Raw genomic sequence first — 10599 nt, forward strand, 5'->3', positions numbered from 1 at the left:
GTGCTCGCTATTGATGGTGCTTCAAAGCAAAAAAAGAAGGCATCCCCGTCTATGGACACCCCGAACGCTCATAATGCGGAGTAAATATGTAGTCCTACCCAAAACAAAAGAGAACATGGAAAGTGGTCCAAAGTGTAAAGTAAAGATTTGACAGTATAAAAATGTCCAAACTTCAACGCTTGCTCCTGGAAGCAAGAGCAGCCAATTTCCGCTGGCGCTCCAACTTCTCTTTCTTAGCCGCCATTTCTTGCCGCAGCTCTTTCTCGTCCTCCTGTTTGGCAAATGCCAACGCAGCCGCCTCTTCACGGTCCACATCGTCCATTCCAGCCTCCATGTCGGACGACGCATCGGAGTAGTAATCGTCGTAGCCACCGAGGTCGCCCTCATCTTCTTCGTCAGTTCCGAGATATTCGTTTTGTCGGGAATTGCGAGACTGGTGTCGACGGTCACTTCCACCACGGCTTGAGGGCAGGCCTGCAGTTCCACGGTAGGCAGGCGGCTCGGGAGTCTGTGTCGGTTTGGCCGTGCCCTTATATGAGGGACCTTCGGAATCGCGCTGGCGGACAGCAGGTTTACCCTTCGCAGAAACGCCCGATCCAGCCTTCCTTCCCACACGCGCTTCTTTTTCTTTGGCTTGCATTTCCATCATGCGCCGCTTGCGCTCCACTTTAGTGAGTCTTTCTTTGGGACCGGCTTGGTGTCGTAGCAAGCCTACTCCCACAGGCGCCGTCTCTTGCTTAGCCTTTGCCTGCGCCATGATCTCCGCAAATGATCCCTTTGGTGGCGGCTTTGAGCTTGTGGCAGCGCCGGCCGATGTGGGTTTAGGGGTGGACTCCTTCTGTGAGGCTGTCACTTTTGAGGCCGCAGACAAGCTGGGTTTGGGGGTGGGCTTAGGCAGGGCTGGCCTGGAGGTGATGGTCGGGACAGGCTTGGGCACAGCTCTGGGTGGTGCTGATGATACCGCTGGCCTCGTGGCGAGCGTGGACTTCGTTGCAGCGGGGGCATTTGTCACTTTGCTTTCAGGTTTTGGTAGGCGAGGCAGCTGATCCTCAGCTTTGCGCTTAATCCCTCCACTGGCATTCCCGCTAGTTGGAGGCGCCCGTCGCACAGCTGTCGGTTTTCGATCCTCCTTTTTAGGGATCGAAGCAGGCGCAGGTGAGGTAGGCGCCTGAGACAGTGGGGGTTGAGAAGGCTTACCCGTCTGGAGAGACGAGAGAACAGAATCGAGGAACTATGCTATGTCAGTCAAAATGAGGCGAAACGAAGAAAAAAATAGGTAGCATACACTCATTTTGGTTGCAGGAGGAATAACCCGAAAGGTGTCAAGTCAAAGAGTGGTACAGAGAAGAAGTCGCTCACCGTCGATATTTGGTACGACTAAGTAACTTCATGACTCCGAGCCCGATAGCATGAGAATGGATCTCTGGCTTGCCGCGATCCGGATTTTCTGTTATTCCAATATAACAGAACTAGGAAAAGTAAAGGCTGCGCCTGACTTGGCCCAAGAGCTTTTCAAGTGAGTGGTATATACTCCGTAGACGAGTAGGAAAGGTAGACAGGTTTCTGGCCAGCATGCAATTATCAAGGCCGGATATGAAATAGTCACGTGATGACAAACACACTGCGCCACACCACTCGCTTAGAAGTCCCGCCCGGCACTAGCCACACCCACTCGCACCACCTTTTTTCAAGATTTTGAGCACTCGGTTAATCTTTCGTCAACCAACCTCTTCCACCAGAACTCGACGTTGCAGTCTCCGCCCAATTCGCGGTTAAATCGATTGTTTCTCTTGTTCAGATAATAATCACCAACGGTATGTACACCTCGTTTTTCGTACCTCAGCCGATTTCACGGCTTGAGAAGTGCTATCGCATCCGATCTTGAATTCGCGATACTAATGAAGATTTTTTTTGTCTAGTCCTTTCAAAATGAAGTATCTCGCCGCCTACCTGCTCCTCGCCCTTGCCGGCAACGAGGCCCCCTCCGCCGCCGACATCAAGGCCGTCCTCTCCTCCGTCGGCATCGACGTTGAGGGTGACCGTGTCGAGAAGGTCATCTCCGAGCTCCAGGGCAAGGACCTCCAGGAGGTTAGTTGACACCCGCACGCGCACATATTCGACCTGAACTACATGCTGACTCTTTACATAGCTGATCTCCGAGGGCTCTGCCAAGCTCGCTTCCGTCCCCTCCGGCGGTGCTGGTGCCGCTGCCCCTGCCGCTGCCGCTGCCGGTGGTGCTGCCGCTCCCGCTGAGGAGAAGGTTGAGGAGAAGGAGGAGGAGTCCGATGAGGACATGGGCTTCGGTCTCTTCGATTAAGCGCTCTAATCAAAGGCCTAAAAATTATGGTTCTGGGGAACAGATGTTTGGTTGGTTCGTCAGTCCGGGCAAGATTTGCGCCGGTTGGCTTCTCAAGTGTGCTTATGTTGAGACTGTTTTGATACAGTTGCGACTTTTCATATGAGCTGGAATAAGCTTATAGCCAATACAATCCATCTGGCCTTCACTACAACTTTTCTCCATACGTATATGTAGTTCTCGAAAGATCGCCGGGACCCGCTCAGCGTTTCAGCAATAGCGTATAATCGAGATTCAATCATCCACGTCATGGTAACTAAGTGTCCTCAGATTGTATTCAGATAAGGGCCATCAACAACCTCCGATGCCGATACGAGCACTGGGAGGGCGATGGGTAATCACAATACAAATAAATTACACTGCTGGGTACAAGCTTTTTGATGACTTCCCAAGCAAAGTCGAGTAAATTAAGAAGATCACAAAGGGTCGTATTACGAAGCAAAAACCAATGTTTCGAAATAGATTACGTATGACCCAAAGGGGTATAGTGTCTAGGGCTTGGAACCTACCCGTCGCTTAACGAGTGCTGCCCACCTCCTAGAGCCTGTGTGTTAGTAGCCCGACCGCTTAGCGACACGACAATTTCCGACAACCCATCCTCCTTCGCTTTTCGAGATACGGTCGAAAGGCGGTTTATAGGAATATCTGCAAAAATGGCTGACATGGAATACGTGAGTTTTTTTTGGTTACCGCCCTTCAAGCCCGTGCGATGCACTAACATGGAGTTTTCATCTAGAACGCCGAGGAGGCTGCCGGTACGTTAAGAAGAATCAACCCCCACCCCTACCCATCGCCCATGGACAGAAGAATAGGATGAGAGGAGAGGACGCGCATTATGATCGACTACACGATGATTATTGAAGAAATACACTTTGGCGGGGAACGACATGGACCTGGGATGCAGGGAAACACGCACAACAACAATATCGCAGACGCTGACTGAACCTTCGCCAAACAGAGATCAAGAAGAGAAGACAGTTCCGCAAGTTCTCTTACCGCGGCATTGACCTCGACCAGTACGTTCCCATTATCAATCATCGAACCCTTGGACATCCATTCGCAGCCAGTGCCTCGTGAGACGGAATTGAAGGATGGTCATCTATCATGCCAATGACCATTATGGATGAACCGCATGTGGCATTTCGGTTCTCGCCTCCTTGGCGCTGCGTTGCGAATGGACACCAAGGACGAAAAATTTGCAAGGACATTGGTCTGACTGAATCCTTTTACAGGCTCCTCGACCTTTCCTCCGAGCAGCTCCGTGATGTCGTTCACGCCCGTGCCCGCAGACGTTTCAACCGCGGTCTGAAGCGCAAGCCCATGGGTCTCATCAAGAAGCTCCGCAAGGCCAAGCAGGAGGCCAAGCCCAACGAGAAGCCCGACCTCGTCAAGACCCACCTCCGTGACATGATCGTCGTCCCCGAGATGATCGGCTCCGTCGTCGGTATCTACTCCGGTAAGGAGTTCAACCAGGTTGAGATCAAGCCCGAGATGGTTGGCCACTACCTGGCTGAGTTCTCTATCTCTTAGTACGTGCTCCCGAGATTTGTTCCCCTATGACCATTAACATCAGATTACTAACAACCTCACAGCAAGCCCGTCAAGCACGGTCGTCCCGGTATCGGTGCCACCCACTCTTCCCGTTTCATTCCCCTCAAGTAAACGATTTCAAACGATTCCCCTCGGAGTGGCGTGTGGAGGAAATGGTGCTGGGAAAGCAAAAATGGAATTCAGCAAAACTCTCAACTGGGCTCTTTTTTTTCAGCATGTATTTCCAGTGCGGGTCAGCTGTTTCCAACTCAATTTAAGATCTTGTCGGCATGAAATCATCTTGGGATCTGGATTTAGTCCCTCGTCGAATCTGGCGAGGTAAAAAAGATACTCTTTCCTTAGTCTTGCTTTGTGTCAGCGGGGAAGGAGTCTAAATCTTAACGACACTACCAATTTCATTTCCAGACACAATCGTAGGCCAGTAACACTCAATGGCACACTAGACAACACTAGTCAACCCCATCTCATGATCCCTGAGTCTAGGTCATGAAGTTCGTTAAGACTACCCCGTCGTATTACTGCGAAGTGCTCCACAAATTGGACTCCGCTACCTTTACTCTGGGGAAGCGGGATCGTGTCATTCAATTTATTGAGCCTCATCGGGCGTAAATCCCTGATTATATATAGAAAGGACCATTTCACAAATTAAGCCTTTCTCTGCCTTCTTCTGCCGTTTATGTATGAAACCGAGAAGTGCAAAACATCCATAAAGAAAGACATCTAAAAGGACATCTAAAAAGACAACCAGAAAGATTAAATAAAAAGACGTTACAAGGCCGCAACCGAGTATTCTTGTGTGATATTGAATATAGACTAGCAATGGTTGACAGTTTATTCTCCAATGGGATGTCTTTTTGTATGTCTTCTCTCTCTCTCTCTCTCTATTGCTGGCCATATACAGAACATATCCTAGGCTACTCTTTAAATATATATTTCTAGAAGGGCCCCTTCCAGAATGACTCGGCCATTCTAGGTTGTTAGAAACTGTACTCATTGTCTCAAACCCGTTTCATGTCACCATTTAACTGCCTGACTTCCAACCTTGGAAAGTTTGAAGCTGGCTTCTTATCAAATTGTGAGGTTTTAGCCCTGGAGGTGGACATGGCGGGTATGTTGTGATGTCACATCGCTCCACGCAATTTTACTTTCACCAGTTCTTATACTTCGTGCAGCAACATTTTATCTGAGATATCTTACTGTACATTTCCCGCTTCTACTCAAAATGTTGCCCTTCATTCGGCACTCGGTGAGGTCGCGTGTGTATCCACGGAGGGCCAAATCGCCGAGATGTCCGAGTGCCGATCTCAACGATCTCAACGGTTATACTACATGAACCCCAACGGTGCAGATGATTATTTGAACTATGCAGTACATAGTACGAGACTGGATATTTCGATGTAATTGAGACAAGTTAACAAAGAAGCAGTTTTAAATCGGAGTGGGCCTTGGGGTCGGGTATTGGGCTGCATACTAATGCAATGGGCCGAGGCAAGCCGCGAGCCGAGATTGCGGAGAAAGACCTATCTCTTTAAGTACTCGGTTGCTCGTGGTCCATCCCTTTCGTCTTTCATCTGACAGTACTTTTGAGCCTCTTTCACATTCCCCATATTCGGCTCCTTGGCTTTATTTCCCCGCAATGCCTGTCCCCTCCAAGTACCCCCTGGTCGATATCCCAGAAGTGGATCTTTGGACCTTTCTATTTGAGCGCACTGATAGAGCTTATCCAGATGACAAGAGTGCGTATCATCCAAGGAGAACCCCAATGCTGCACTGTTGAATACAGCATTTGCCATTCTCTTGAGCTTTCCTTCCACTAACCCCCAACTAGTTATCTACCAAGATGCCGATACCAAACGCCTTTACACATACAAATCGCTACGTGATGCCTCGCTAGATTTCGGCAAGGGTCTGAAAGCCCTGTATGAGTGGCGCAAGGGCGATGTACTGGCCCTCTTCACACCAAACAGCATCGACACACCCGTCGTGATGTGGGGCACACTTTGGGCCGGCGGAATTATCTCGCCTGCGAACCCGGGTTACACGGTTGACGAGCTGGCCTTCCAGCTCAAGAACTCTCATGCCAAGGGACTTGTAACGCAAGCTTCGGTGCTGTCTGTTGCACGGGAAGCTGCGAAGAAAGTCGGCATGCCCGAGGACCGAATTATTTTGATTGGGGACCAGCGGGATCCAGATGCGCGCATCAAGCATTTCAGCTCTGTGCGCAATATCTCTGGTGCTACCCGCTACCGTAAGCAGAAGATCACTCCTGCGGCGGATGTGGCGTTTTTGGTTTATTCGTCTGGTACTACAGGTGTGCCTAAAGGTGTCATGTTATCGCATCGGAATATCGTTGCCAATATTAGACAGCAGTTCATTGGTGAGGGTGGAATGTTGAGTTGGGATGGCGGTCTTGATGGGAAGGGTGACCGGGTCTTGGCATTTTTGCCGTTCTTTCATATCTATGGTAAGGATTTCAATCGCGCAGATGCTCGGATGAACAAGATACTAACTACGAGACTCTAGGATTGACCTGCTTAATTACCCAGGCTTTATACAAGGGTTATCACTTGATCGTCATGTCCAAATTTGACATTGAAAAATGGTGTGCCCACGTGCAGAACTACCGCTGTTCCTTCAGTTACATCGTCCCCCCTGTGGTGCTATTGCTAGGCAAGCACCCAGTGGTCGACAAATACGACCTTTCAAGTCTTCGCATGATGAACTCCGGCGCCGCACCGCTCACGCAAGAGCTGGTAGAGTCAGTCTACTCCCGCATCAAGGTTGGCATCAAGCAGGGCTACGGACTCAGCGAGACCAGCCCAACTACACACTCCCAGCGGTGGGAGGACTGGCGCGAAGCTATAGGTTCCGTTGGCCGCTTGATGCCTAATATGCAAGCTAAGTATATGACTATGCCTGAGGATGGATCCGAACCTAAGGAGGTTGCCGAGGGCGAGGTCGGCGAATTGTACCTGAGTGGACCTAACGTTTTCCTGGGATACCACGAGAACCCAGAGGCTACTAAGGGCTGCTTGTCTGAGGACGGGTGGTTCCAGACCGGTGATGTTGGATACCAGGACGCCAAGGGCAATTTCTACATTACCGATCGTGTCAAGGAACTCATTAAGTATAAGGGCTTCCAGGTGCCTCCTGCTGAGCTGGAAGGATATCTGGTTGATAACGATGCTATTGATGATGTTGCTGTCATTGGCATTGAGAGTGAGGCACACGGCTCCGAGGTTCCTATGGCTTGTGTCGTTCGTAGCGCGAAGAGCAAGTCTTCTGGAACAAGTGCGAAGGACGAAGCAGCGAGAATTATCAAATGGCTGGATGGCAAGGTCGCTAGCCACAAGCGTCTGCGTGGGGGTGTGCAATTCGTGGATGAGATCCCCAAGAACCCCAGCGGGAAGATCCTGCGTCGGATTCTGAAGCAGAAGTTCAAGGGCGTGGCTGAGGCACCCAAAGCCAAGCTGTAAATGAGTTTTCTTATATATGCACATAATATACACTTTAGATGTGTTTATATTCATATCAAATCCATGTTCATGTTCATACTTGAAGGATGTAAGATCAAAAATTTAATCATCCAACCCCAAGCCCTTTCCTAGTACAGAAACCTAGAGATTCAACCCGGGCCCCAATCACCTAAGGAAAAAACCTCTTAACCATACCCTCAACATCCTCCCCAACAACAGCATCAACCTTCTCCCTCGCAACCCTCTCAACAGCCTCCTCAACAGCCTCCTCCCCATTAACAAGATCAACCCAACCCTCCGTATCAGCCCTAGCAAGTAGAAGATCCGCCGCAATCGCTACATCCTCCCGAGTAACACTTCCCCGGCCTTTAGGCGTGATCCCCAGCTCGACCTTCCGCGTGGCAGGCTTGTCAGTCAGAAGCCCAGGCCGCAGGTTAATAGCCTGGAATGGGCGCGCGGGTCCAGACTCGCGCTTCCGCTGCGCAGCCAGTGCTGTCATGTACTCGTCGGCTTCTTGCTTGGCTTGAGCGTATGTCGGTAGTACTTCGGTGTTCGTCTTTACTATTCCTGCCCATTCGTCGTCGGGCATCCAGCTCGGCTGCTTGCGTCGACTGCCGAGGTATGAGACCATGAGGAATTTGCTTACGCCTGGTGAGGCGAAGGATGCTGTTATGAAGTGCTTCGCGGCTTCTTGGTCGATTGCGATTGTGCGTGCTGGGCCGCCTTTACCGCCGGCGCCTGGGTTTGCGTGTTAGTTTGTGGATTTCTCATCGTAGGCTATATAGGTCTATGTTTTCCACCATATTTCTCTTTGGTGGGGATGGTTTATGTGCGTGTTGTGCGTTGGAATGGTATAAGTGGGTGCGGGGTGAGGGGTGAGGGGTGCCATACCAGCCGACCAGACGACATAGTCCGGCGTGACCGTGTCGATGATTTTTTGGGCGTCTGAGGGACTTTTCACATCCTCTAGACTCGAGAGTAGAACATTGAGTGTGCCCTTCAGGCCTTTGCCCAGAGCTAGAATCTCGCTTTCATGCGCGGGGTTGCGGATGACGCTGGTTACGCTCCAAGCCCGGTTGAGGAGGAGCGGAGTAAGGTGGAGGGCGACTTTGCCGTGACCACCGAGTAGAAGGACATGCATTTTTGGATATTATTTTTATGAGACTTTGTGTGTGTATGAGAGAAGATGTCGGAGGGTTGGTATTTGTGATTTTTAGTTGATTGGGGAAGGAAACTCGTTGCGTCATCGTAATGGATTCCTCCCAAACGGTGATCTTGGCATTGATTTATAATTGGGAAGACATGTAAATAGAAACTGATAGATATATATGTTGTATGTGGAAAACGAAATACGAGTAAATTGCGCTAATCTGAGGATTCCTTAACAGTTTTACAGCACAGTCGTTATAAGCCAAAATATTAGGAAGGTTCGAAACCATTCAATTTAAATCCATCTATAGATGGCTATATATAAGTACAATGATGTCGCAATGCGATTAGCAGCATATTTCACCTCGTGATACCCTGGGTCATCCAGTCAAACTTTGCTTGAAGATAACCCAGTCTCTGCCAGGTCGATGTCATGCTGATTGGTGATCACTATTTGATCGCTAGCAATTTAGCAAGAAGCGCCGGTGGGCACACCAGAGCACTTCTTGCCGTTCTTCTTACCACCAGAGATGGTGTTTCCAGACCAGGTCCAGTTCTTGCAGCTACCCTCGCCGCAGAGAATGTAGACGGGAATAGCGCTGCTCTTGACAGAGCCGGTAACCTTCTCGACAGTGAGGCCAGTAATGGGGACACCGGTGGTGGGCTTGCCGGTAGGGCTACCGTTCTGATAATCCTGCTCGATGACGATACCGTACTTGGCGATGTTGGACAGCTTGATGTTGGAGAAAGTGACGCCGGAGACAGCACCGGTGGCCTTGTAGATGGTCTTGACACGGATACCGTTGTCAGAGTTGAGAACGGTGGAGTCGGAGATGGTGACGTCCTTCACGATGTTGTTGTCGCGCAAGCCAACGGAACCGATGGAGATACCGTGGCCGCCGGAGCAGGTGCCGCCGATGAAGTTGATGTTCTAGGGGACAGCCAGGTTAGTTTTGGTCATTTTATGGTAGAGGTATCTTTTGACTTACGGAGCCAGAGTTGATGGCCAGGCAGTCGTCCTGGTTCTTGATGTTGGCGTTGCTGATGGTGATGTGGGTGCTCTCACCAACATCGAAGGCATCGGTGTTGTGGCCTCCCTTAGTGTCACCCAAGCTGTTGTCGATGGTGATGTGGTCGAGGATCAGGTTGTTGGCCTGAACACTGAAACCCTGGACGGGGGTGTTCTTGACGTTGAGTCCGGTGATGGTCGAGTCGTCGAGGGAGTGGGCGTAGAAGAACTTGGGCTTCTTCTTTCCGCCGTTGGTTCCCTTGCCGTCCCACCAGCTGGCACCGCCACCGTTGATGACATGGCCGGCTTCGCCGGAGATGTGGATGTTGCTTCCGGAGGCGCGGATGAGGGGACCAGTCCACTCCTTGTATCCGAAGGAGGTTTCGCCCTTGAAGATGACCTATACAGCAGCTATTAGATCTTTGGTTCTTGGCGCTTGAATAACGGAGTGGCCTACCTTAGCGCCGCTCTTCAGCTTGGAAAGGTCGAGGGTCTCGCCGGCAGGGACCTTGATGTTGTCCAGCACAATGGTGGAGCAGGACGACTTGCCAGACTTGACGGCAGCGGCGGAGGTGAAGGTGCAGCTGGAGGAGCCGCGCTCAACAAGATCGGTAACAGGAGCAGCAGCTGGGGCAGCGGACACAGCGGCAGCGCTGAGGGCCAGCATGGCAACGAAAGATGTACGCATTTTGAAGTAAATGTCCGATCAACAGACAAGTAAAAGAGTGTATATGTTCGGGACTAGCCGACTTGAGTGCAAAAGGAAATGAGGAATGAATGAATGAGTGAATGAATGAATTGGTTTGAATAAGCTTCCATCGAGCTTGGCCTCGGTATTTAAAGGCTTGGTCTGTAGGGCAGCTTCCCAAAAGCCCCCTGCGCTAATATCTTCATGAAACGGGACTATGTACGGGGTACCACCATCTGTCATGATGCTGACCCCTGTTCTCAGTAGGACCCCTCCTTGGAAAGCACTAAGTCGTGAGATGCAGGGATCAATAATAACTGTTGGGTGGTCCATTAGATTAATCTATTAAGGGTTGACTATACCAAACTTG

General features: G+C 50.5%; 6 protein-coding genes across 6 annotated transcripts; 3 read left to right on the forward strand and 3 right to left on the reverse strand.

Annotated features, from left to right (window-relative positions):
• Positions 1-172: 172 nt before the first annotated feature.
• Positions 173-1291, reverse strand: PEX2_094790 (uncharacterized protein; the record flags this gene model as incomplete). The annotated part of the gene is made up of 2 exons (XM_016746749.1): positions 173-1231; positions 1286-1291. 2 exons carry the CDS (start codon positions 1289-1291, stop codon positions 173-175), a joined length of 1065 nt encoding a protein of 354 aa, XP_016594025.1.
• A 638-nt stretch (positions 1292-1929) lies between these two features.
• On the forward strand, positions 1930-2317 carry aspf8 (ribosomal protein P2; the record flags this gene model as incomplete). Its single annotated transcript, XM_016746750.1, has 2 exons — positions 1930-2088; positions 2150-2317. The coding sequence occupies 2 exons, from the start codon at positions 1930-1932 to the stop codon at positions 2315-2317; spliced, it is 327 nt and encodes a 108-aa protein (XP_016594026.1).
• Positions 2318-3009: 692 nt separating this feature from the next.
• Positions 3010-4018, forward strand: PEX2_094810 (40S ribosomal protein uS19; the record flags this gene model as incomplete). The annotated part of the gene is made up of 5 exons (XM_016746751.1): positions 3010-3027; positions 3093-3111; positions 3315-3372; positions 3589-3885; positions 3949-4018. The coding sequence occupies 5 exons, from the start codon at positions 3010-3012 to the stop codon at positions 4016-4018; spliced, it is 462 nt and encodes a 153-aa protein (XP_016594027.1).
• Positions 4019-5543: 1525 nt separating this feature from the next.
• On the forward strand, positions 5544-7383 carry PEX2_094820 (acyl--CoA ligase; the record flags this gene model as incomplete). Its single annotated transcript, XM_016746752.1, has 3 exons — positions 5544-5643; positions 5691-6371; positions 6431-7383. The coding sequence occupies 3 exons, from the start codon at positions 5544-5546 to the stop codon at positions 7381-7383; spliced, it is 1734 nt and encodes a 577-aa protein (XP_016594028.1).
• Positions 7384-7552: 169 nt separating this feature from the next.
• PEX2_094830 (uncharacterized protein) lies at positions 7553-8524 on the reverse strand (the record flags this gene model as incomplete). Its single annotated transcript, XM_016746753.1, has 2 exons — positions 7553-8121; positions 8275-8524. 2 exons carry the CDS (start codon positions 8522-8524, stop codon positions 7553-7555), a joined length of 819 nt encoding a protein of 272 aa, XP_016594029.1.
• Positions 8525-9001: 477 nt separating this feature from the next.
• PEX2_094840 (glycoside hydrolase family 28 protein) lies at positions 9002-10229 on the reverse strand (the record flags this gene model as incomplete). The annotated part of the gene is made up of 3 exons (XM_016746754.1): positions 9002-9463; positions 9522-9941; positions 9999-10229. 3 exons carry the CDS (start codon positions 10227-10229, stop codon positions 9002-9004), a joined length of 1113 nt encoding a protein of 370 aa, XP_016594030.1.
• Positions 10230-10599: the final 370 nt, after the last annotated feature.

The sequence above is a fragment of the Penicillium expansum genome (genome assembly GCF_000769745.1).
Source record: "Penicillium expansum strain MD-8 chromosome Unknown contig333, whole genome shotgun sequence".
Classification (NCBI taxonomy): Eukaryota; Fungi; Ascomycota; class Eurotiomycetes; order Eurotiales; family Aspergillaceae; genus Penicillium; species Penicillium expansum.